The following is a 27833-nucleotide window of genomic DNA, read 5'->3' as shown; positions in this document are numbered from 1 at the left end:
ATTGTTTTGACTGGGCAAGATGCGGATTGTTGTGAGATTTTGGCAGTCCTGTGTGTTTTGTCCCTCCTGCTATTCCGTGCTTATTGTGTGATCTGAACAGCACTGGAAACCCAGCCAGCAGAGGGCGAATGGATGGGAGTGAGATGAAGGTTTGTTTGTGTAACTTACTGCTGCTTGTTCTCTCTCTAGCTACTCCTTAATGTCACAAAATCAGGATTTATTTTCTGGGGAATTGATCGGCAGAGCTATCTAAGACTCCCTGCGCTGGAACTCCCCTCCCTGAGAGAGTAAGCTGTGTCAAGACAGAAATATTCACAGTTCAACTCGGCACCTTCTTATAGACTGAGCCCCACAATGGGAAGAAGAAACAGATCCCGAGGGATTCCTGGAAATTCAACCGTGTTGCTACATCTTTGGGGGCCAGCATGCCAGGTTAGGTAGATGGTGCAAGAAAGTGAAAACTGTCTCCCAAGTTAGAGCAGTTTAGGCCCAGAGGAATGATTGCAACAGCTTCCTATCAGACAAACGACACACTCAGAGAAAGGGACCAGAAACAGCTGGAGCCAAACAGCATAGTGAGTGGTAAGGGAGAATTTGTGAAATGCATTACCAGCCTTTCAGTCAACAAAAACTGCTGTTGTGATTTATTAGGAGTCGTAGAGCATTTTTCAGTAAGTGGGTCAGAAAACTTAGACACTTTGCTGTTGAGATGATCACCTTGTGCTGCTGAGAATGTAAAATTGTTATTGCCAGATATCTAGCCATTTTAAATCTCCCACCTGGATGTGTAGGTCCACTGTCAGCAGTGGCTCAGTGCTAGCACCCAATCTTCTGACTTTTGAGGGCTGTGGCTTCAGATCTCCCTCGGGCTTTGAGCAGATAAGCTAGGTTGATACTCCAGTGTAGTACAGCATGTTGCAATGTCAGAAATCCCATCTTTTAGATTCCAGTTAAAGGCTCTGCCTGCCCTGTCGGGGATGTAGAATTTCTACGACATTATTTGAAAAAATAGCAGGGGAGTTCTCTGCATCCCTTGACCAATATTTATTCTCAATCATCATCGCTTAAAAGATGTTTTCTCATTGCCATTTGTAAGATCTTGCTGCTTGCAAATTGGCTAGCGGGTTTCCAATGTTACAACAATGACTACGCTTCCAAACTGATTTAATTCACTGTAAAGCACCAATTTATCAATGCCAGAATGGACCCAGGTTTGACCAACTGTAAATAGTAAGTTTAATGACCTCAGCAGGTCAGCGACATTTGGCCTCTACATTCCAGGATAGAGACAGAGAAGATATTATCATAGGTTCATTGAATCACAGAATCCCTACAGTGCAGAAGCAGCCATTCAGCCTATCAAGTCTGCACCGACCCTCTGAAAGAGCACCATATCCCCCAGGCTCAAGTCCGCACCCTATCCCCGTAACCTTTAGACACGAAGGAGGAATTTAACATGGCCAATCCACCTAACCTGCATATCTTTGGACTATGGGAGGAAAACGGAGCACCGGTGGAAACTCACGCAGGTACAGGGAGAAAGTGCAACCTCCACACAGACAGTCACCCGAGGTCAGAATTGAACCCAGGTCCCTGGCGCTGTGAGCCAGCAGTGCTGACCAATGTGCCTCCCAATAGAAGCCGGCCATTTGGCCCCTTCAAGTCTGCACCGACCCTCTGAAAGAGCACCAAACCTAGACTGTGTGGAGTTTTCACTTTCTCCCCGTATCTGCGTGGGTTGCCTCCGGTGCTCCGGTTTCCTCCCCCGGAATACCGTAACCCCACATAACTTACATATCCTGTTCCATATCAAGTACGTAACCCCAGTTCGACAGTCCAGGTGTGGAAAGATGCTGCCTGCAGTTGAATAGACACTTGGGGCGCGATTCGTTGTGCTCTCGCTCGAACAAAACCAGGCCGGTGAACAGTGGGAAAGGCAGATAATGAGAACCTCGCCAGGCGCCAAACAGTTTGTGATGCAACTGGCCTGTTCCCTTAGGCGAGATTGGGACAGGACATCCCTCCTGGCCTCCACTGCATTGAGGAGCCTCCCCAGGTCTGCTTCCTGTATCTTGGGGCCGGTATTCTTGGTGCCATGGCTGCGAGCTGAGTGGGGCTGACTGGTGCAAGTGCTGCTTGAACTTTTTAATGGGGGGGGGGGGGGGGGGGGCTGGTGAGTGCAGTCCCGGCGAATCTGCTGGTGAGCCTTAATTTGTAGCAACAAGTCTCGTTAAGTGGACCAATTAATATTGAATAGCGTTGCTGGGCCAAGGGCCTGAAAATTTGTGGCAGTTCCCGCTCGCTACCGCATCTTTCCAGAGAATCGAGCCCTTGCTGACTCGGCTGACATCCAGGATGACTGCTTGGGCGAGGGGCACCGTTCAGCCACTATACTTTAACTGGCTCGCCTGCAATTGTTAGCGTTTACAACATTGAAACAGGGATCGGCTATTCAGGCCCTTGAGTCTGTTATGCCAGTCATGGCTAATTTGTACCTTACCACATTCCATATCCCTCGATACGCTGCCCTGACAAAAAATCTATCAATCTCAATCTTGAAGGTTTCAATTTACTCAGCATCTACAGCTTTTTGGGTAAGAGAGTTTCAGATTTTTCGGATTAGAAAATAAGGTCTTCCTGATCTCACTCCCTAATTGCCAAGTTGTAATTTTAAGACTGCTTCCCTCGTTCTGAATTCCTTCACCAGGAGAAACGTATTTATCTGTATTTATCCTACCAGAACACTATTATTTGAAATACTTCTAATTAGATCAACACCCCCCCCCCCCCCGCCCCGCCCCCCCGCCCCAACCTTCAAAACTCAAGGGATCACAAGTCGATTTTTTTATGTAACCTTTCATTATAATTTAACCATCCAAGTTCTGGTGAATCAGCTGCACTCCTTCCAAGGCCAATACATTTTTCCTGAGGTTCAGTGTTCAAAACTGTTCAGTTGATCCAGGCCTGTCCAAGTATCTGTGCAAATGAAAACATCCCATCCTTCTGTTTGTATTGCAGCCCCCTTGAGACTAAGGCTAAAATTACATTAGCCTTGTAGATTGCTTTTGTCTTGCATATACGTCCCTTCAAAATGGGAGAGGAGAAAAATTGGGAAGGCTCAAGAAAATATTCTTATAAAAACCACACAAAATAATGTACCAGTGTTAAAATACCAGGGAATGGTAACCCAAGATTGTATGCAAAACTACATGTACAATTGTAGATATAGGAGAAAAATTAGAGAAAGACAAACCTGCCACCTTGTCCGGTAGTACAAAGCCCTTTATATTCAATTAAATATTTATGAAGAGCAGTACCTGTTTAGACACCAAGCAGCCAGTCAAGACACATGCAGCCCCGACCAGCGACCCCGAGCATTGTGTCCTAAGGGTCTTAACAGGGTCTCACCGACAGCAGTGAGATTCTTTGACTGAAGGACCAATATTGACAGTGACTCCGGAGAATTAGACTGCTCTTCTCTGCAAATAATCTTCTATGGTTTTTAATGCAAACCTAAATAATGCCAAAAAGACCTTGGTGTAATGTTGCATCCAACAAAGCTGCACTAGATGGTGTGCCCAGGTCCTGAAATAGGGCAGGAACGCTCAATGTTTTGATTTGCAATTAATGAGTGCTACCGACAAGAATCCAGCTAAAGAATAGAGAGGACTGTTCCTCAGTAAGCCTCCCTCCCTGAAGGCAGCTATTTTCAGAAACTATTTTTATGCAATTTTAATGAGCATAGATCTCCAACTTTTTATTGTTTGTTCAAGGATGTGAGCATTTCATGGCAAGACCAGCATCTTGGTACAGTCAGTGTGGTGTAGGTACATCCACAGCGCTGTCAGGAAGGGTGCTCCAAGATTTTGTTTGAGTAACAGTGAATGAACGGCAATATAGTTACAAGTCAAGATAATGTATGGTTTGGAGACAATTTGCAGGTATATCCATGCAGCTGCTGCCCTTATCCTTTAAAGTGGTCGAGATGATGTTAGGAAGGTGTTGTTGAAGGATGCTTGACAAGTTGCTGCAGTGAATCTTGTAGATGCTACACACTGCTGCAACTGGGTGTCAACAGTGTAGCAATTGAATATTTAAGGTGTCACTGACAGGTGCTCGATAGCCCTGTCAGTGACACCTTCTATCTGAGCTTTGACGAAGAGCCATCCAGACTCGAAACGTTAGCTCCCTTTTCTCTCCACAGATGCTGTCAGATCTGCTGGGATTGCCCAGGATTTTCTGTTCTTGTTACCCCTTCTATCACTTTGATGCGTGCGAATTGGCTGGATTAGATTTGCCAAGCCTTTTGTGGATAAGGCCATATTTGGGCAATTTTCCACATTGTCAGGTAAATGCCAATATTGAAGCTGTACCTGAACAGTTTGGTTAGGGGTGTGGCTAATCCCAGAACACAAATATTCGGTATTAATGCTGGAATATTGTCTTGACTCCTTAAGATAGCATCCATTTCTGCAATGCATCAAAAAACTACTTAGTTCAGTAATGCTTCTAGTTTCAGTTCAGTATCAGACATAAACAATAGTTAAAAGAAAAACAAGGCCTTGAAACAACATTGTAGGATAATTGCATATATTAGTCTGAAATTCGTCGCTCCACGACTTCAGCAAGCCCATTCATTTGAAGCCAATTTGACATTTGTGTTAAATTAATAGAGAGGATTTGAAGATGAAAGCATAAAATGTTTTTCCACATCACAATTTCAAGGCCAACGTTTATTGAAACTTGAACAAATGCTATTTCTCAAGGGGTTTGAAGTCATGTTCCCCTTATACTTGTAGGTGGCACTGGTAAATCAGTTGGTTGAACACTGGGAGGCAGAGGGTTTTCAGTTTGATTCTGAGCTATATTTTCCTTTCTGAGGTGCATAAATTGAGTGCCGTGCTGTAAGATGTTGGTTGAGGGGAAGCATGATGGCAAAAAGGGAAAGTTCACGTGCATCCCGCACTCCCACACTGGAAAGGGAAATGTAAAAGCATTGAAATAAACTATTTGAAAACTGGGTTCAAATAGTCCACTAATGCATTAGCCAGAGAGCTACTGGAGCTCTAGAATTGTAAGCAGAAGCTTTGATTCCATAGAATACAATAACACACATTACATTCACACGTCTAACACCTATGTCCACAGGTGAGACCATTCCAGGGCAGTGTGTATCAATCTAACTTCCCTGTTACACCTTTTCAATACACCAAAAGTAGATATTTTCATCCTTGCCCTGAATGTGTCTGTTATTTTCCATCGTGAGCACCCATTTCAGATTCTGTGCATAGCACGGTAAAATTTCTCCAAGGTTCTGCTCAACTCAACGACTGTGTTTGCTTCCTTCCTTTAAGCTTTGATTTTTCACATTGGAGACCAGCGCACCTTTGTGTGCCAGAATGATTAACCGAGTTCCAGTTGCATTGCTCTCCTGTGGTTCCTTCAACCCCATCACAAATATGCACATGCGAATGTTCGAACTTGCAAGAGATCATCTTCATCAAACAGGTCAGTGTTGTCACAGCTTTCAATGGTACTGTACTACATGTAGGCCGGAATTCTCTGGCTGTTGAGAATCTCTTTTCCCGCCGGCATGCACCCCCTGCCCGCAGGTTTCCCAGCTGCGTGAGGTGGCTACAACGGGAAATCCCATCGACCAGTGGCGGGAGTATAGAATCCGCCGCCGAGAAACACGTGGATGGGAGATTGGAGCTTCCCACTCATTGTCTAAAAATGGCCACCAGGTAAACAAAACATTGAAATTACCTTCCGTTTTACTAAAGGGAATCAGCTGACAATGATACTTTTTGCAATGAATATGAGTGCATAAAAACAAAATATGAATGCACTTTACTCAGACAACTGTTGAGCAGATGAAAGTTGACTAGTTACTTTTTCCCCATGATTATTGTTTTGAGTTTACATTTATCAGAATGACCGATATCAGCACTAAAGAGGGTACCATTGTTCTGTTGTTCTCCTGCAAATGAAGTGTCTTTCTTTCTTAGTTCACACTTTAGGTGCAGGGTGAAGAAGATCTCTTCACACTCCTCTTTAAATATGCCACTGTTCCTACCTCAAAGCAGCATGCCCAATCCAGTTGTTCTTCTGAGTAAGGTTATTAATTGGTTCAGAATTAGGGGAAGTGTGTTGGGATTTTTATTCAAGATTGCCTAAAGTCATTTTACTTGGAATTTTTACAAGAGCAGCAGTCAAGCCATCAGCCTGTCACCTCGAGCCAGTTCCAGGATCTTGCAGTGAACACCACCACCTGCAGATTCCCCTCCAGGCGACTTGGAACTAAGTTGGTGTTCCTTCGCTGTCACTGGGTCAGAAACCTGGAACCCCCCCTTTCTAACAGCACTGTGGGCATGCCTACACCAGTTGGACTGCAGCGGTACAAGAAGGCTGCTCTCAACCACCTTTTCAAGGGCAATGATGGATAGACAATAAATCCTGGGCTTTGCCAGTGACACCCACATCCCAAGAAAATATATAAGAAAAGATATACTTCAATCATGGCACCTGAAAGTACCCTATGTTGTATAGGGTATGGTAGAGAGTGGTTATGGTGCTGGATCAGTTACCCAGTTGCAGTGAGTTTGTGAAACACAATTCAACAATATGGCTTGCACCAGTAAAAGTATGACTAAGAAGGTTGCCAGCTTTTTGCAACAACCTATTATTCACTCCTGTCCTTCAGGGAAGGTAACTTGCCACCTCTGCCTGTGAATCTAGTCCCACACTACATGGATAATTCTTAATTGTGTCTGATATCAACCAATCCACTCAGTAAAAACAGCCACTATCTTATCACTGGTGTGTTGTATGTGGATAGCAATAATTGATTGTAATTCATTTCAGATTTTGCTTTGAGCTGAGTACATAACTGAGACAGTACATGCTACTTTTCAAGACCCCTTCTCATAGAAATATATCATTAGCTGTCACGGGACTCTATTATGCACTTATCAACTTTTTTTTCTACTTAACGTTTAAAGAATATTGAATTGTCAGATTATATTGGCAGGAATAGAAATTGATAAGAACCTGGTGTCAGAGATACGTAAATTATTCATAAAACCTACAATGAGCTCAGGTGACAGAATGATCCTATGCTCATACAGCCTTTATTTAATGCATTGCAAATTGTCACTGCCATTGTATTAAATCCTGACTTAATTCCATGTGCCACAGAATACTGATAGGTGTGGTGATATGCCTATGGGCTGTATCATAGATGGATGGTGGGTGACCTCCAACCAGCAGATTGCGGTACAGACACACCTTGCAGTCTCTAGACCAAGGTCATGTGACCAGTGACTCCCACGTAAGGGAAGTCACATCAGGCCATCTTCAGAAGAAGTTTGAGAGGCATATAAGACATACAAGTAAATGGTCAGTGCTAGGTGCAGATTTCAGAGGAGTAATAAGCAGACTCCATGTAACGTGCTCAGTAATAGATTGCTATCTTACCACACGAGACTCAACAAAAGATTCTGGTTTGGCCAAGTCGAAGTGTTTGGCAGATTCCTTCGTAAGGTATAAAAGATCAAACACAACAATAGGTGGCAGGTTAGTGCCATTTGATGGTCAAAGTTGACCATGTATCTCCAGTAAAGTGTGGAAAAGCACAGGATAACAAGTGTGCCATGTTTGTGTCTGAGTTATCATGAGCATCAATGGGGTCTTTAAAATGCACCAAGGTGGGGGAATCACAATGCGAGCATGGGGGTGGTTGTGTTTCCGCGAGCTCTGGCTCTGCTCATCCTTTAATCTGTCATTTTATCCTGGTTTGCGCTTCATTTTTTAGTCTTTTTCTGGAGCTCCATGGCATGTGCTATGTCCCTGGAAGTTCCTGATTGGTGTTCCTGTGAGGAAGAGCCGAGGTAAAATGTTAAAATCCTTATTTGTTCATTGCGGTCGGAGAGAGCACTTTCACTGATGAGGTCCGCCTTCATGTCGTTGAATTCCTGTTACACGATGTGTCGTGCATCCTGTCTGGTTCAGGAATGGAGGGTCGGGTGGGCCGAGTCCTGGAACCTGATCCCTGGCGTGAAGTGGGAGGTGAGTTCCCGATTGAGTTTGAAAGGGGAGAGGAGTGTGTGGTTGGGTTGGTAGGGTTAGTTCAGTCCTCGCTTAAATTGAAGATAGCCCCCCGGGTTAGAGCAAATCTTTTTCACATTAATTGTTCCTTTAAAAATAAAAATTTAGAGTACCAAATTCATTTTTTCCAATTTAAGGGGCAATTTAGCGTGGCCAATCCACCTACCCTGCACATCTTTGGGTTGTGGGGGTGAAACCCAGGCAAACACTGGGAGAATATGCAAACCACACAGACAGTGACCCAGAGCCGGGATCAAACCTGGGACCTCGGCGCTTGAGGCAGGCAGGGCTAACCCACTGCGCCACCGTGCTGCCCAATTATTATTTTTTTATGTTATTGAATTTAAAGATTTATTTTTCCTGGGGAATACTTGGTTCCTTTTTACTCTCCCTTGAGGTTGAGTTTTGTTTCCTTTCTCTCTGCTTGGGTCTTTCCCTCTTCATGGGTGGGTTCAGAATCCCGGAGGGGCATTTGGCTCCCATTCCTTTGTTGGTCTGGGGTGACCCACTTGGTTCGATCGTAATCCAAATATGTCGCTGCCAGTCCTCTCTTTACATTTGTCTGAAATGACTTTGTTTCTGCCCAGGGCCTGGATTGGGGTTTAGTTGCGTTGTGTGGCAACCCCTCAGGGCTGGGATTTTTATGCATTTTCTTTATTTTTTGTAAGGATGAATTAGCTCTTGGCTTCCACATGGGTACAGATGGTCAGGTATCCAGAGGGGAGGATGCGATAGGTCGGTGGTGCCTTTGGCACTGCTGGAGTTGAGGGGGTTGTATCTTGGTGCACCACCGACCATGGCGCAGGAGACTCATCATAATTTTTTGTGATGACTGTGGGCTTGTGGGGTGTGGGAGGTGTCATAATATGCACACATGCACATCATGAGGTAAAAACAGGCAGTGACAGACACCCAGGTTAGCCAATCAACATACAGGAAAGAACACAACCAATCACCAGACAGAACACCAGAGGGGGGGACTTCCAACGATAAAACACACGAGGCATCAGCACTCCGCCTCTTTCCACTGGTGACAACTGTAGTGACAGTCAGGGTGTATATATCAGTCAGCACCTTCTACACGTGGATCAGAGCTAGCCTGGTCTCGTAAGTTAAAGTTAGTACACTTAGAGTAGCAGAGTGTCAACCCACAGCCAGCTGTGTGCATTGTTACAGAAGTTCAATAAATCGTATTGAACCAACGTCTACGTTTGGTGTATGCTTTACCGTTCATCTGCATCCTGTTGCAGTCCGTGTTACCCCAGGGTGAATAACACAACAGGAGGGGGTGCACTCTTTTGTCATGTTTTTATGACCATCCTGTCTATCCCTCAATAGGAGTATCTAATCTGGTATATTAATTGTATCGAGCCGACTGTGATGTAGTTCTCCTGTTTCACTCTGTACTCATGTATATTAAGGTGCTTCTCTTCTTCTTCCTACTGATGGGGATGTATTACTTTGTAATTTTGTTGCGTAAAATGTAAACTCTCAATAATTGTCCTAAAAAAAAATGCACCACGGTGGAGATGAATTGAAAGGCCGTGTTTTCTGAATCAGTGGGGGTAGAATTCAACTTCAGCGAATACACAAATCATTGAAGTGAATGGAAAGGGAAATCGGCAATGAACGCAACAGGCGACAGAAATGCTACGGCCACTTTGTGTCCTCCGTGAATTTGAATTTTATCCCCAATGTCTCTCATCATGGAATCGCTGTTTTTGAAAAAAAACGAGCAATAAACTTGACTCTTTGCTCAACTTCCCTTCTCTAAAGACAGGTTCCAGTACAGAACAAATGGATAAAAAGTTTTGAAATTTTATGTATGGGTAATAGTCCGAATTTTGTATGGAACAGAAGTGCTCATTTTGTTTTAAATGTTTTAACATGCTGTACTTTAACCTCTTCTGTTCTTCTATTCAGTTTGGCTCATGGCCTCCCCATTTTTCTGCTTATCTACTCAGTTCGAAACACATTTATTGATATTTCTCAACCTTAGCACGGCAACAAAATGATTATTTATGTTTTGGCAAGCTACAGTTTGAAATGCTAATACAGCATAGCTGGTAGCAGTCTTGTTGTGTATTCAACTAGTATGTAATTAGCTGAGTTGGCTGGACGGCTGGTTCACGTTGCGGGGAGAAGTGGGTTCAATTCTTGTACTAACTGAGGTTATCCATTAAGGCTCCGCCTTCTCAGCCTTGCCTGAGGTGTGGGGATCCTCCGGTTAAATCACCATCAGTCTCAAACATTGAGAGCAGTCTATGGTCCTCGGGGGCTATGGCCACTTTCAATCCCTTGAAAGATGACTACTAAAATGAGGGTTAACCCCAATAAACGTCTATTTTATTGGGGTTTGCAAAGGCAAACTACCAATACTTTCCAACCCATACAGCCCAACAGACCCTTGGCAGTGTTTATATTCCAAATGAACCTCCCATTTTCCTTCATCTAACCCCATCAAAATATCTTTCTTCTCTTTTCTCCCTCATGTGCATAACTAACTTTCCATTAAATGCCTCTATGCTAATCAACTCAGCTACTCATTGTGGTAATAAGTCCCACATTCCCATCACTTTCTGGATCAAGGAGTTTCTCCTGGATTTGTTTTGTTACCTGTAAGGCAGGTAATCTGTGCTACTCACTTCAGTTACAGTAGAGGCTTTGGAAGAAGGCTCGAAGTCGTCCAGAAGGTTTATTGAGCAACACAACTTAAATAACTGCATGAGTTCTTACTTTAAGAACTGTACGAGTAGAAAGGTTAAAACTTTTCTGTACACGACAACTATGCCTGACCACACTAGCAGCCCTGAGCTAAATCTCTGCCTCTGTTCTCCTCACGGTCTAATCCACCCAACAGCCCAGAGGGCTGCTTGCTTCCCCTTTTTATACACGCCAGTGCTCCCCCTAGTGGTCTTTCCATTACCCATCAGCCCCTTCTGTACATACCCAAGTAAAGATCACTACAGTTTACTTGATTTATTAATGGCTGTCTAACATTTAGAGCCCTAGTTTTGTTCTCGCCTCGAAATGGAAACATCTTCTCTATCATTATCTTTTCATCACCTTAAATACTATGAAACTTTCAGAATCTTAACGACCTATACATGTTGCCCCTTACTCTTGGCTTTTCCAGGGATAATCGCCCCAACCTTTTCAATCTTCCCTGACAGGTATCATTTCTCAGTTCTGATATCTAGTCGCTCCGATGTGATGCATGCTGTCAGTCTCTCTGATTGGCAAAGGGCATGTTTTGCCACCTTTCTGTACTAATGAGCATTAAACATAGCCAGCATAACACATAAACAGCTGAACAACATTCCAGGGGAAGAATGCACTGAAAACATTTGCTAATGCAACATGTTTTAGCATTATACTTTCTGGAGAGACTGCAATATTTTATTAATTACTGCAAGCATTTGTTTAGTTACCCGTCCCAATATTTTGATGTTTTATTGATTAGACTCAAATTTTCTGATTCTAAACATTCTGTTTCATGTCTTAGTTCGCAGTTAATGCCTCAATTTTGGGGCAGCATGGTGGCGCAGTGGTTAGCACTGCTGCCTCACGGCGCCGAGGTCTCAGGTTCGATCCCGGCCCTGGGTCACTGTCCGTGTGGAGTTTGCACATTCTCCCCGTGTTTGCGTGGGTTTCGCTCCCACAACCCAAAGATGTGCAGGTTAGGTGGATTGGCCACGCTAAATTGCCCCTTAATTGGAAAAAATGAATTGGATACTCTAAAATTATTTTAAAAAACAATGCCTCAATTTTTAAATTCTCTTCTTTGTTCCAAATTTTTTAAAAAATTCATTCATGGGATGGGGATGTCACTGGCCGGGCCAACATTTATTGTCCATCCCTGAGGACATTTACGAGTCAACCACATTGCTGTGGGTCTGGAGTCACATGTCGATAAGGTTGACAAATGTCCTTCCCTAAAGGACATTAGTGAACCAGATGGATTTGAATGACAATTGACAAATGTTTCAAGGTCATCATCAGACTTTTAATTCCAGACAGTTTATTGAATTCAAATTCCATCATCTGCCCTGGTGGATTCGAACCCAGTTAGCCAGAGCATTACCCTGGGTCTCTGGGTTCCTAGTCCAGCGACAGTGCCACTACGCCACCGCCCCCCCCCGAATCCCTCCATTGCCTCGCCCCTTCCCAACTCCGCAATCTCTTCCAGCCCCACAATCGTATGAGCTATCTGTACCCCTCTAATTCTGGCCTCTTGAGAATCCCTGATTTTAATCATTCCAGCTGCCTCGGCCTGAATCTCCAGAATTCCCTCCGTTAACCTCTCCGCCTCTCTACCTCTCTTTCCTTCTTTAAGAACGTTCGTAAACTCTACCTTTTTTGACCCAACTTTGGTCATGCACCCTAAATATCTTAATTTATGGATTGGTGCCTTTTTTTTGGTTAAAGCTCCCACATTGCAATTTAGGATGTTTTACTAAAAGTTTTACGACCTTTAAAGGCGCTATATAAATACAAGTTGTCGCTGATGCTGTCAAAGTGCTGATTTCCCTCAATTCAGAATAAATCACAACCTGAAAAACAAGACTTAATTTCAACTACCAGAAAGCACTTTGCACTGTCAGCCTTCAAAACAAAACCTTGCTAGAAATAAAGGATGACAAGTCTTCAATTTAACCATAATTCTAGATTTAGAATTAGATTTGTCAGTGTCATCTCTAGATTTATGTTCAGACCTGCATAGTTTCAAGTCATAACCGTTACCATTTATTTATATTCTGACTCCTCAAATTGCTACTATTTACAGTGGATGCAGCTGAGCATACCTGATCAGAATCTCCAGGCTGCACGTGTGCCACCCCCTTTCCATAGTGGTGATATTTATTCTTTAGGTTATCGGCATTGTTAAGTTTATCCATTTGTTTAAAGAAAAAAATTAAGAATGGAGATGTCCTGCAGTACTACACCCTTGAGGTCTCTGGGAACTAGAGTTGTTGCAATGCATGATAAATTATTTTTCCCTTGAAAACAAAATTACCCTTGGGGCATTCCCACATCTGTAATGCAGCATCTCGAATTCACACAGCTAGCATAAACCTAAATCTCTGATTCCCATGGTTACCATTTGCCATAGATTCTGGTGAACTTTGATTTTTCTTCTTTCTGCAACCTCTGTACACTAGGAGTTTAGCCTGGCTCCGTAGCTTTGTAAGGAAGTGTAGGTACGTTGGACAGATTTCCTTCCCTCAAGGACATTAGTGAACCAGATGGGTTTTTATGACAATTGACAAAGGTTTCATGGTCATCATTAGACTTTTCATAGAATCATAGAATTTACAGTGCAGAAGGAGGTCACTCGGGCCATCGGGTCTACACCGGCCCTTGGAAAGAGCACCCTACACAAGCCCATACCTCCACCCCATCCCCGTAACTCGGTAACCCCATCCAAACCTTTTGTACACGAAGGACAATTTAGCATGGCCAATCCACCTAACCTGCACATTTTTGGACTGTGGAAAGAAACCGGAGCACCCGGAGGAAACCCACGCAGACACTGGGAGAACGTGCAGACTCCGCAAAGACAGTGACCCGAGCCCGGAATCGAACCTGGAACCCTGGAGCTGTGAAGCAACTGTGCTAACAACTGTGCTACCATGCCGCCCTCAAAAAATGCCAGACATTTTACTGAATTCAAATTCCATCATCTGACCAGGTGAGATTCGAACCCAGTTAGCCAGAGATTACCTTGGGACTCTTGGTTACTTTTTCATGGCAACTGTCTGTGTGGAGTTTGCACATTCTCTCTGTGTCTGCATGGGTTTCCTCCAGATACTCCGGTTTCATCCAACAGTCCAAAGATGTGCAGACTAGGTGGAGTGGCCATGCTAAATTGCACCCTGCGCATGTAAAAATATTATCCTTGACACTGAGAAGGAAAGTGATGCTGTGTGTGGTGACCTATTCTGACATCACATGAAGATAGAAAACGTGTTGCTTGCTCCTCCCCATTGGTCTGTGCTCCTTTTCATAGAGTCGTAGAATCAGTACAGTGCAGAAGGAGGCCATTCGGCTCATTGAGTCTGCACCGACCTTCTGAAAGAGAGCCCTACCTAGGCCCACTCCCTCACCCTATCTCCGTAACCCCAACTACCCTTTGGACACTAAGGGGCAATTTAGCACGGCTACTCCACCTAATCTACACATTTTTGGACTGTGGGAGGAAACCGGAGCACCCAGAGGAGTGAGGCAACAGTGCTAACCACTGTGTAGCTCTTGTAAATGACATGATGATTGTTATGCTTCTCATCATCAGAAATTTGGGATAAAGACATCAACTTCTCTGAAGGTTTGGATTAAGCTGGATTGATTCTATGGTATCATGCATTCTGATAGTGGTATCTCAGACCAGGAACGGATCTGTTTCTCTGGGCTTTCCCTGTTGCCAAAGGTGTCAACACCAAGTAGTGAACCTTCAGAGAGGAAATTGTCTGTTCCTGTCGTGATCTCATTCTAACTGACCACTAGGAGTCTCACTAGTATATAAGTAAATGTTAAAGTCAGCTGACTTCAGACTGGCTGGAGGAAGTTGAAGAGAGGTTGCTTGGCATGATTGTACTGTTTTTCATCTGTTGTGTTGTATATAGTTTACCCACAAAAGACAAATGGCCTGGTGTGGGTGAGTTGGGGGGGTGGGGGGAAGGAAGTGTGGGGTGGAGTTTGCATTGCGACAATACATGTATAAGATGTTTCCTGGAGAATTGAAACAAAGGCATGAAGGAGGGTTTTGGAAGCAGATGGAGATGAGGCCAGGAATCGATAATACAGAGGTGGAAGCAGGCACAAATCAAAATAGTGCTGGAAATCTGAAACAAGAATAGACAATGTTGAAAACACACATAGGTCAGACAGCATCTGAGGAGAGAAGATACAGATTGATGCTTTAGGTTGGGACCTTTCATGGAACTAGGTAGTTTTGGTAGGATTTGAAGCCCAGTCCAGAATCAAACAATTTGCTGAGTTTGTGAATTGCCAAAACCAGCGCCTTTGAGCAACGAGGAAGTCGATGGAACTGATAGCTCAGATGCAGCTTCTGATCAGGACTTTCTTAACAAGATGGCATCGATTTTATTAATACTGACTGAGCGAAGGTTCGAGCCTGCGAGACAGACAGTCACACAGCATAGTAAGAGTGCTGGACTGGAGAGTAATGGAAAAGGGGTAAAGCTGGTGTCATTGGCATGCAGGGAAGTTGACTATATCCGATTGGATAACATCCACATGAGGCAGCATATAGATGCAGAACTGAAGGTAGCCATTTTATTATCTCTCTTGCACCGACAAAGAGGCCCACAATTGGTGGTTCAGCTGCCTCCCCTATATCCTTGTTGTTCATTGTTTCTGCAATAAAGCATCTTGGAACATTTTATTACACCAAAGGAGCCATATAATTAACCAGAGAAGGAGAAGAATTATTCCTTGAGCATGGTGGACAAGGTGCATACCCAGGGTGGAATCTTACCATAATTTTCAGACAAAGTGTCAGGCTCTGACAGAAAACCGCTGCACCAGGCCAGTTCTGACTACAGATCTTCAGCCTTACTGAAGAAACAAAATGAGTGGGCAGAGTTTTCGCCGTCAGTCTGGTGGAACAGGGACTAATAGGCCAGCAAGGCTGGTTCCACAGAGACCGGGTTGCCCCCCCCCCCGCTCCCGATCATCACGTTTCCTGATTCTCTCCGGATCTTCTGCTCACGGGTCATTCGCTCTGACGGTGCGTGCGGGCTGAAAATCGCCCCCTTAGTTGCACACTGTGAAGAGGATTTAAAAAGATTTGGTGGCTGACTGGTGAAAAATGCTGTTCAGCCGAGCTGATAGTGCCAACAGAAGGCCCAGTTCATTTTGAGGGCCTGCTTCATTAACATAGAGGCGGGGGGGGGGGAGGGGGGGGCAAACAATGCAGCTTGGTGGTACAGAGCTGGCACAGTAGAGTTGGGAGGGAACTCAAAGCGGCAGTGGTCCCTGTTATTCCTGTGGCGGAGAGCACACATTCTTTAGTTGTGCCTTGCAGCAACCTTTCTGAGACAAAATATTTATTTGAGCGAAGCGCCATCTGTTCCACACGGATATGATCCATGACCTCGGTGAGATAGTTATCAAAGGCCAAGCTGGTGTGTGAAACTTTACCAATGAAAACTGAGGCTCTGAAAGCAGGCAGATGGGGAGAAAGAGGGGGGAAATTCATGAGGTTGCAGATAACTTGGCATCAACACTTCCTTTCAACACTGCACACGAATGAACAGCATATCGGAAAACCAGACTTGCATGGAGCTGGTAATGTAAAGACTGTACACTCTGTTATCACCACTGTGCATCTTAGTTGAGTTTGTCCTTAGCTGGAGGCAAGGCTGTTGGTAAACTTTAACTTTTATTCAATATTCTTCTATGTACAGCACGAGGCTTAGCACGTTACTTCACATGGAACTGTCTCTCAGCATACTCTGTTGTCATGTGACCTTACATTACCAATGATGTAGGCTGTCTATTTCCATTAACCCTTTACACTACACATACCAACTGACACATTACTGACTTCAAGATCGTTAGTTGCTGCACTGGTTTGACCATTATGCTTGCGAAGTTGCCGGTATGAATCCTACTCCTGACTGAGGAAGGAGTATGGATAGCTTGGTATAAAAGATTTCAAGTCCAGTAATGAGTGAATGGGGAGATGGAAGAAATGTCACAACTGCTGAATAGTCAGACTTCCCTCAGCATACATCTTTGCAGCAACAATGCCGTGAGCACAGACAAGTCTGAGCTTCCTCAAAATTGGCAGTGATGCACCTCATGGGGAAAGCGGGTGAATTAGCATGCTGCAGGATTAACTCTTTGATCTCAAATTACACGAGCACATTAATATCCCCACCTGTCCTTCTTCCATACACCTGTATGCTCATGGATTATTCTTCAGGATAAGCTAAAAAGAATATGTAATGTGACACAAAAAAGTTAGACAAAGTAAAATAAATCGGCTGTTCAAGAGCAGTACTATTTAATTCACCAATACGTCAAATCAGTCGCTGAAATCAAAATAACAGAAATATTTGAATTCATGGAGTCCTGAAACTAAGGTTTTTATTTGAATGATTTATGTGCATCAAACATTTTCTCCCATAGGGCAATATTTAACCAGGTGTAGTGGTTCCCAGTCACTTGGTTAACTCGGTAGCGAACATGCCCACCATACTAACGGCTACCCCTCAGCAATTCAACACTAGGAGCAGAATTAATTGCTTTCAGTTGAGACTTCTGCCCCTATTTCAGGAGGAAGTCCTGCCTGAGAGACCTACGGGCCAGTTGGACGGCTGGCAGCATTGTAGTCCCAGCAGCTTTAAGTGGGAGTAGTGGCTACGGTTAGCAAGCCTCAGCGAGGAGTAGGGGAACTTGCTGTGTATCTGTGATATTCACTAATTAAGTAGGGAGGCCTGTAACCTAATCTGAAAAAATTGTTTCCTCTGCCCTAATTTCCATGGCAGTGTGAACCTTGTGTCTAGGCTGAAAAGCTAATTAGCTATCTTTGATCTCAACTCCTTTTCACCTTTAGAAGTAAATAGATAATTGATAGCAGAACTGTTTACAACAGTACCTTTCTGGGACTACTCATGGTACATTCAAAACTGCTGAGGGGGAAGGTAAAATCCAGCCTATTGTTTCATGTCACTGTGGGGATAGGAAATAAATGCAGCACAAGTGAACTGCAAATCTGACAAAAGGTTGCACTTTCCTCTACATCTTACACTGATCGTTACAATTCTGAGGTTTATTAAATTATCATGTCGTTTTTAATCCAAAAGATTAGATTTTAATTAAGGGTAAATTAAGGTGGTAAGTGACCTGTCTTGCAGTCGGCCTGACAGTGAGCTTGGGTTGTTTGATTGTTAGGCATCAAAAGAAGTCTCAGATTGTTTTGCTGTGAAGAAGATGCAAGATACATTGGCAGTTGTTTCTGAGTACACCATGAGTAGACCCTGCGCCTGCCATAGTACCAGAAAAATGTTGTTAATATTATCAAAAAGGATAGGAACATAGGAATCAGGAGCAGAAGTAGGCAATTCAGCCCTTTGAGCCTGCTCCGCCATTCATTCTGATCATGGCTGATCTCTTCCTGGTCTCAAACCCACCTCCCTACTTGTTCCCCATATCCCTTTAACCCATTTTTAAAATCAGAAATATATTGATCTCCTTCTTGAAACCATGTAGTGACTCAGATTCCACCGCACTATGGGGCAGCGAGTTACACGAATTCACCACCCTCTGCGAGAAGTAGTTCCTCCTCATCTCAGTTTTAAATCTACCGCCTCTCAACCTATATCTGTGACTTCTCATTCTAGCTTGCCCTACAAGGGGAAACAATTGGTCTACGTTTACTTTATCAATCCCTTTTAGTATCTCATATACCTCGATCAGATCCCCTCTCATCCTTCTAAACTCCAGTGAGTATAAGCCCAAATGGTTTAATCTCTCCTTATATATGAACCCTTTCATCCCTGGAATCAATCTGGCGAATCTCCTCTGAACTGCCTCCAATGCCATCATATCCTTCTTCAAATCAGGAGACTACGATTGGGCACAATATTCCAGATGTCGTCTCACCAACACCCTATACAATTACAACAATACTTCTCTACTTTTATGGGTGGGATTCTCCGAGCCGAAATCGCGATCGCCGCGAGGGCGGAGAATGGGAGTTGACGCCGAAGTCTGGCGCGATGCCCCTCGCAATTCTCCAGTCTACGCGGCGCGGGTAGGGGGCCATTGACAGAGGCCCCCGCAGCGATTCTGCGAGGACAACTGTCCGAGTTCCCGACGGTGTAGTTCTAACCACGTTTTGCCTGACGGGAACCGTCGGCGACGGCTGCGGATTCAGTCCGCAGCTGCCCTGGTGGGGGGGGGGGGGTGAGGGTATCCTTCACCGGGGGGGTTTCACAGACTGCCAGACAAGGGATCGGGCGGCACCGATCCGCGAGCACGCATGATCTCGGGCAGGGGGGGGGAACCTACAAAGTTCAAAGTGAAACACCTGCGTTTTGACGCTGGCGTGGGGTCATAGCCCCATTATTGGAGAATCCTGCCCTCTATTCTAGTCCTTTTGCAATAAACGCTAACATTCCATTTCACGTTTTAATTACATGCTGTATCTGCATACTGACTTTCTGCATTTCAAAATTCGAAAGGATAATTGAGAGGTGGTTGGAAGATTAAGACCATAAGACATAGGAGTGGATGTAAGGCCATTCGGCCCATCGAGTCCACTCCACCATTCAATCATGGCTGATTTCAACTCCATTTACCCGCTCTCTCTCCATAGCCCTTAATTCCTTGAGAAATCAAGAATTTATCAACTTCTGTCTTAAAGACACTCAACGTCCCGGCCTCCACCGCCCTCTGTGGCAATGAATTCCACAGACCCACCACTCTCTGGCTGAAGAAATTTCTCTGTTCTAAAGTGACTCCCTTTTATTCTAAGGCTGTGCCCCCGGGTCCTAGTCTCCTCTGCTAATGGAAACAACTTCCCTACATCCACCCTATCTAAGCCATTCATTATCTTGTAAGTTTCTATTAGATCTCCCCTCAACCTCCTAAACTCCAATGAATATAATCCCAGGATCCTCAGACGTTCATCGTATGTTAGGCCTACCATTCCTGGGATCATCCGTGTGAATCTCCGCTGGACCCGCTCCAGTGCCAGTATGTCCTTCCTGAGGTGTGGGGCCCAAAATTGCTCACAGTATTCTAAATGGGGCCTAACTAATGCTTTATAAAGCTTCAGAAGTACATCCCTGCTTTTATATTCCAAGCCTCTTGAGATGAATGACAACATTGCATTTGCTTTCTTAATTACGGACTCAACCTGCAAGTTTACCTTTAGAGAATCCTGGACTAGGACTCCCAAGTCCTTTTGCACTTCAGCATTATGAATTTTGTCACCGTTTAGAAAATAGTCCATGCCTCTATTCTTTTTTCCAAAGTGCAAGACCTCGCACTTGCCCACGTTGAATTTCATCAGCCATTTCTTGGACCACTCTCCTAAACTGTCTAAATGTTTCTGCAGCCTCCCCACCTCCTCCATACTACCTGCCCCCCCACCTATCTTTGTATCATCGGCAAACTTAGCCAGAATGCCCCCAGTCCCGTCATCTAGATCGTTAATATATAAAGAGAACAGCTGTGGCCCCAACACTGAACCACTCGTCACCGGTTGCCTTTCCGAAAAAGAACCTTTTATCCCAACTCTCTGCCTCCTGCCTGACAGCCAATCGTCAATCCATGTTAGTACCTTGCCTCGAATACCATGGGCCCTTATTTTACTCAGCAGTCTCCCGTGAGGCACCTTATCAAAGGCCTTTTGGAAGTCAAGATAGATAACATCCATTGGCTCTCCTTGGTCTAACCTATTTGTTATCTCTTCAAAGAACTCTAACAGGTTTGTCAGGCACGACCTCCCCTTACTAAATCCATGCTGACTTGTCCTAATCCGACCCTGCACTTCCAAGAATTTAGAAATCTCATCCTTAACAATGGATTCTAGAATCTTGCCAACAACAGAGGTTAGGCTAATTGGCCTATAATTTTCCATCTTTTTCCTTGTTCCCTTCTTGAACAAGGGGGTTACAACAGCGATTTTCCAATCCTCTGGGACTTTCCCTGACTCCAGTGACTTTTGAAAGATCATAACTAACGCCTCCACTATTTCTTCAGCTATCTCCTTTAGAACTCTACGATGTAGCCCACCTGGGCCCGGGGATTTATCAATTTTTAGACCTCTTAGTTTCTCTAGCACTTTCTCCTTTGTGATGGCTACCATATTCAACTCTGTCCCCTGACTCTCCGGAATTGTTGGGATATTACTCATGTCTTCTACTGTGAAGACTGACGCAAAGTACTTATTCAGTTCCTCAGCTATTTCCTTGTCTCCCATCACAAAATTACCAGCGTCATTTTGGAGCGGCCCAATGTCAACTTTTGCTTCCCGTTTGTTTTTAATGTATTTAAAGAAACTTTTACTATCATTCCTAATGTTACTGGCTAGCCGACCTTCAAATTTGATCCTCTCTTTCCTTATTTCTCTCTTTGTTATCCTCTGTTTGTTTTTGTAGTCTTCCCAATCTTCTGACTTCCCACTACTCTTTGCCACATTATAGGCTTTCTCTTTTGCTTTGATGCATTCCCTAACTTCCTTTGTCAGCCATGGCTGCCTAATCCCCCCTCTGATAACCTTTCTTTTCTTTGGGATGAACCTCTGTACTGTGTCCTCAATTACTCCCAGAAACTCCTGCCATTGCTGTTCTACTGTCTTTCCCACTAGGCTGTACTCCCAGTTGATTTTCGTCAGTTCCTCCTTCATGCCCCTGCAGTTACCTTTATTTAACTGTAACACCTTTACATCTGATTCTACCTTCTTTCTTTCAAATTGGAGATTGAATTCGACCATATTATGATCACTGCCTCCTAAGTGCTCCCTTACTTTAAGATCTTTAATCAAGTCTGGCTCATTACATAACACTAAGTCCAGAATGGCCTGTTCCCTCGTGGGCTCCATCACAAGCTGTTCCAAAAAGCCCTCCTGTAAGCATTCAATTAATTCCCTTTCCTTGGGTCCACTGGCAGCATTATTTACCCAGTCCACCTGCATATTGAAGTCCCCCATGATCACTGTGACCTTGCCTTTATGACATGCACTTTCTATTTCGTGGTGCATTTTGTGCCCCCGGTCCTGACCACTGTTAGGAGGCCTGTACATAACTCCCATTATGGTTTTTTTGCCTTTGTGGTTCCTCAACTCTACCCACACAGACTCCACATCATCTGACCCTATGTCGTTTAGTGCTATTGATTTAATTTCTTTCCTAATTAACGAGGCAACCCCGCCCCCTCTGCCCACCACTCTGTCTTTTCGATAGGTTGTGAATCCCTGGATGTTTAAATGCCAGTCCTGAACCCCCTGCAACCATGTCTCTGTGATGCCTACCACATCATACCTGCCAGTCACAATCTGGGCCACAAGCTCATCTACCTTGTTCCGTACACTGCGTGCATTTAAATATAGCACCTTTAATTCTCTATTGACCGTCCCTTTTTGTTTTCTTTGTGTGGTGGACCTTGGTTTACTGAGCCTTTCCATACACTGTGTCATATTTTGTGGGATGGGGACAATCGTAACCACTCTTGAGTTTTGGCTGTTCGTGTTTTTTTGTATTCCTAAGCAGCTACGCTCCCCGCTGATTACTTCACCTCTTGGTTCCCTGACTTTCCCTTCCCCCCCCCAATCTTTAGTTTAAAGTCCTATTGACCACCCTATTTACTCTTTTCGCCAGAACACTGGTCCCAGCTCGGTTCAGGTGGAGACCATCCCAACGGTATAGGTCCCCCCTGTCCCAAAACTGATGCCAGTGTCCCATGAAAAGGAACCCCTCATTCCCACACCACTCTTTCAGCCACGTGTTAACTTCCCTTATTCTTGCCTCCCTATGCCAATTTGCACGTGGCTCGGGCAGTAATCCGGAGATTATGACCCTTGAGGACCTGTTTTTTAATTTGAATCCTAGCTCTTTATAATCTCTAAACAGGTCCTCTTTCCTAGACTTGCCTATGTTGTTGGTACCGACATGGACCACAATAACTGGATCCTCCCCCTCCCTCTCCAGTATCCTTTCAAGCCGGTCAGAGATGTCCCGCACCCTAGCACCGGGCAGGCAACATACCATGCGGGACTCTTTATCCTGCTCACAAAGGATACTATCTATCCCCCTGATAATAGAATCCCCTACAACTACAACTTGCCTATTTACTCCCTCCCCTTGAATGGCCTGCTGAACCATGGTGCCTTGGTCAGCTGACTCATCCTTCCTGCAACCCTGTTCGCCATCCACACAGGGAGCAAGTGCCTCATACCTGTTGGACAGAGTCAAGGGCTGAGGCTCCTGAGTTCCTGACTGCTGGTTCCCTTTACCTGCCTGACTTGCACTCACACCCTGCTGACCCTGGCCACTGGCAGGATTTAAACTACTTACTCTGACAGGTGTGACTGCCTAGCTTGGGTCTAGAGATTAGGAGTCTAGAGTGTAACACGCTCGGTATAAGTCAGTTCTGGGATCAGAAGTTACCTGCAGGGAAAGTAAAAAGGAAGAAATTTATTGGGAGATGTGAACAATTTTAGACTGATTTCTCGAAGATGAAATGTCCACATGAGCGGCAGTGTAACATATTATCATAGTGGGAGATGTTTGGTCATGTTAAATGATGGATCACTTTTCTGTCGTTTAAAGTATATGCTTCCCACAAAGAGAACATAGTGTTGAGCCAATAGTGTTGAGCCAATAATGTAATTTGTTATATTAAAGGTTTTAAAACATACAATCTTGATGTGTCATTCTTTCAGCTGCTATCTGTTCACTGGAAGTCCAAATTCTCCATCACGTTATTGGTCTCACTGAAGATCATAACATGAAACAATTTGCAACCAACCAATTGTTGTAAGATGAGGCTGATTTTCTGTGGTTTAGCTGCCAAAGATGAAGGGTGGGATTTACCGACTGTTCACGTGGGAAATTCCGGTCCCGGGCCGGCACACGGGTTTCCCGGGGGCAAGGGGTGCTGGCTACGGGAAATCCCATTGACAATGGCGGGACTGGTAGATCCCGCTGGTGGGCCATCGCCCCTGCCGAAAAACATGTGGTGGGGTGGTCGGTAAATCCCTCCCAATCACTACATACATTAGCTTCCAGTCTATGCACCTAACAATGATTTTCAGAAGGCTTTTGTTTCTGGCCCAACAATGAAGGAGAACATTGTTGGATCTAGTTTTTGAGAATGAGGTGGGTCAAATGATGTATAGAGGGATGTGATCATAATGTCATAAGGATTTGGTCAACAGTGGTCAAGGAAAAAGAGCAATCCGGGGTTTCAGAAAATTGAAGCGAGTATGCATTCAATAGAGCTCGTACCTCCCTCACGCATTACAATTACTTAGTTCCCGCTTGAGGCTTAACCCTGTCTGGTTGATGCTCAGTAACTACAAAGCTGAAAATAAAAATCTTTTTATTCAGAGCTTCCATCTCACTGAGGAGGCTTCAGGTCAATTCACATCCAACAACCTGCTCTGAAAACTCTGCTCACATTTTGAAATCTGATAAATTCACCAGAGCAGTTAAGAAAATCCACAACATTTTAAAACAATCTGCAACATATTAAATTAAACCCACACCATTCTTTAAAAAAAAACTCTCTATTTCCCAAAGTTAATAAAGGCTTTACAAAAACTCCAGGATCCAGGAACTAAGTAGGGCTTCCTTGATTCATAGCCTACCCGTGGACCAAATTCTGTTGAAATCCATCCGTGGTGTTTGACACGAGGGGTTTGCAACATCTAATAATCGAATAATCGAAAAAGAATTGAATAATCAAAAAAAAACGATATCGAAGATTGTCACGGTTGAGATGTAAAGGAATGAAAATTGCTTATTGTCACAAGTAGGCTTCAATGAAGTTACTGTGAAAAGCCCCTAGTCACCACATTCCAGCACCTGTTTGGGGAGGCTGGTACGGGAATTGAACCGTGCTGCTGGCCTGCCTTGGTCTTCTTTAAAAGCCAGCTTTTTTCCAGCCAAGCTAACACAATGACCCAACACTGTCTGCTCCGACCAAAGACAGCTGTTCACAGGTCCTAATCTCCGATGATAGTTCCTAAGCATTAACTGTTCTAACACAATGGTTTCAACAAGAGGGCCTCATATTACAACCCAAAACCAGAATAACACAACTGGCCAGTTGACTTCTTTTAATTATGCGGTCTTCGGACCTTATGGTCGGTTACCGTTTGACCATCAATGGGAACAGGACTCCAGCAAACAGCCTGCGCTGTCTACCATCAAGCAGGTGGCAGCAGAAAGGACTCTGTCTCTTATCAAAACTGTAAACTACAGGAACTTTATACTTGTATCTCCAAAACGAACTCGCTCTGTGTGCCTTCTCCCATTGTGGAAGTCTCGCTTCTGGAAAGACAGGATCACCTTACAATCAGCCAACTTCCTCTTGAAAAGAGAATTCCATTCGACTTTTGATTTTGGACTCCGGACACATGTAAAACCCCAACTTGTATTTTATTGTGGTCGTGCCCTGAATCGTTTTCGTTTTTCCTAAGTCCCAGTTCATTATGTGAGTGCAAAAGGGGTTGATGTTGCAAATCCCTCGTGTGTGTGTGTGTGTGTGCGCAAAAATAAATCAACCCTTTTTATTTTATCTTACCTCAAATTTGCTGTGAAAGTTATTCATAGGGGATGGGAACACTCCAAGATACACTATCAAAACCACCTTTCCGTTTATAGACCGATAGTAAGCTGGGAGATCAGGGCAGTTTAAATTGACACCCCGCCCCCTCTCCTGTCCAGGACAGGTTGTGTTAGAAAGACTGGTTGTATGTAAAAGTTGCTAAGTCACCAGGATGAGCTAAGATGTGTCCGAGGATCCTGAGGGAAGTCAGGGTGGATATTGTGCACACACTGACCATAATCTTCCAACCTTCCTTAGAAACAGAGGTGTACCAATTAGACTGAATGCTGATGTTCCTTAACACTGAATTGCATTCGGAGCTGAATAGTGCCAGCTCCAAAAGATTCTCGCATTTTCAACGAAGATCACTGACAGCCTTCTACACGTCATTGTTTTATTGTCTGTACTTTACTGGAATGCCTGAACTTTGATAGCTAGGAAGATATTCAGTAGAAATTTCAACTGCATTGACTTCAGCCAGGGTTAAATAAAATGACTTGCAGTTACATAATGCCTTTTATGACTTCAAGATGTCCAAAAGCATTGAAGTGGAGGTTATCGGTCCGATAGCAGACAATATTATTGCTGGACAAAGGATCAACAAATCATCTGCTAAATTTTAAGAAGTACGAAAGACATTTGATATTTATTTTAACCCAAGAAGCAACATAGTCTTTGAAAGGGATACATTTAATAAGTGTGTCTGGCAGCCAGAAGAACCTGGTGATTCGTTCATTAATGATCTGTACAGGATGACTTGAGGCTGAAAATTCGCAGACCTAAAACCTGAACTTAAGAAGGTTGGAATAGTTGTCAGGGGTAGCATGTGACGTACTCTTAGACATGCTTCAAGAGAAGAAAGAATCTGAGCTTTGAGAAAGCTAACCAGATTGTTAGGCAGCCTGCACTCCGTGTGCTGCACAGGTCTATTTTCAGAGGAGAAAGTAAGCCATGGTACAAAGGAAACTCCTCAATCCAGTTAGCAAACCAGCACAGAAACAGAGATGCTCCAGGCCAAGGGAGACAATTCCCTAACCGACCAGTAGAGTGACCATGCCAGCACTGTGAAGCAAAGCGAGATGAACATCCTGCAGTTTCAACCCAGAGCGTTTTATGTAACAAAGTTCATGGTTCATGGCCATCTCCCAAACTTTAGGTTGGACACGTGGGATGGTGTTCCTGTCCAATCAGACAGTGAACTGTAGCTGAGAGACCCCCGGCTTTGAACAACAGTCACAGCACTCCATGGGTCCGGAGGAATCTTACTTCTGGCCATAGGCCTGATTCTGGAACCACGAAGGTTTGGCAGAAAACAAATCTCCAAACCCATGTATGTCATCCATAACTAGTAATTTTCTCCCTTGAGCCAAGATGCCTGTGTAGCCCCGAATCTCCTCTAAACAGCAGAAGAAGTCAAGATAACCGCTGTTGCAAATTATACAGAACTACAAATCTTCGAAAGCTCAAACAAGTAAGAGTATCCTGGCTGGAACTTCAGCTCTGAACTGTCTTTCTTCTTTGCAGACCAGGGGCGTCATTCTCCGACCCCCCGCCGGGTCGGAGAATGGCCGTTGGCCGCCGTGAATCCCGCCCCCGCCGAAGTCTCCGCTCCCGGAGATTGGGCGGGGGCGGGAATCGGGCCGCGCCAGTTGGCGGGACCCCCCGCTGGATTCTCCGGCCCGGATGGGCCGAAGTCCCGCCCAGGAATTGCCTGTCCCGCCGACGTAAATCAAACCTGGTATTTACCGGCGGGACCAGGCGGCGTGGGCGGGCTTCGGGGTCCTGGGGGGGGGCGCGGGGCGATCTGACCCCGGGGGGTGCCCCCACGGTGGCCTGGCCCGCGATCGGGGCCCACCGATCCGCGGGCGGGCCTGTGCCGTGGGGGCACTCTTTCCCTTCCGCCTCCGCTACGGCCTCCACCATGGCGGAGGCGGAAGAAACTCTCCCCACTGCGCATGCGCGGGAAACTGACAGCGGCCGCTGACGCTCCCGCGCATGCGCCGGGAAACTGACAGCGGCCGCTGACGCTCCCGCGCATGCGCCGCATTTCCGCGCCAGTTGGCGGGGAAACAAACGCCATTTCCGCCAGCTGGCGGGGCGGAAATCCCTCCGGCGTCGGCCTAGCCCCTCAATGTTGGGGCTAGGCCGCCAAAGATGCGGAGCCTTCCGCACCTTTGGGCCGGCGCGATGCCCGTCTGATTGGCGTCGGCTTTGGCGCCAGTCGGCGGACATCCCGCCGTTGGGGGAGAATTTTGCCCCAGGTTTGCCCAATTTTGTTTCAGTTGCCCGAAAGCTCTCATTGATCAAACCAGCCAACCAGTCAGATGGTTACCATAATGCCTCTAATGGAGCAGGGACAAGAGAGTAACCAACAACCAGAAGAACATCCACCTCTGGCTCCACCGACTGTTGATGAGGTA

At 44.9% G+C, this 27833-nt stretch overlaps 1 protein-coding gene across 6 annotated transcripts in view; it reads left to right on the top strand.

Annotated features, from left to right (window-relative positions):
* Nucleotides 1–217: 217 nt before the first annotated feature.
* Nucleotides 218–27833, top strand: part of nmnat3 (nicotinamide nucleotide adenylyltransferase 3) — a 95784-nt gene continuing 68168 nt past the window's right edge. For 2 of the 6 annotated variants that reach the window (XR_011934509.1, XM_072474568.1), the window contains exons 1-2: nt 221–582; nt 5355–5508. Coding sequence is in view for 5 of the 6 variants with exons in the window: in XM_072474568.1 (XP_072330669.1) it covers nt 5400–5508 (109 nt within the window). In the remaining variant the exon portion in view is untranslated. Of the gene's footprint in view, nt 583–5354; nt 5509–27833 lie in introns of all 6 variants that reach the window. The other 4 variants (XM_072474566.1, XM_072474569.1, XM_072474564.1 and 1 more) reach the window with 4 other exon arrangements.

This window comes from Scyliorhinus torazame, chromosome 14 (genome assembly GCF_047496885.1).
Source record: "Scyliorhinus torazame isolate Kashiwa2021f chromosome 14, sScyTor2.1, whole genome shotgun sequence".
Taxonomy (NCBI): Eukaryota; Metazoa; Chordata; class Chondrichthyes; order Carcharhiniformes; family Scyliorhinidae; genus Scyliorhinus; species Scyliorhinus torazame.
The sequence above is the reverse complement of the archived record's forward strand: the minus strand, read 5'-3'. Positions and strand labels throughout refer to the sequence as shown.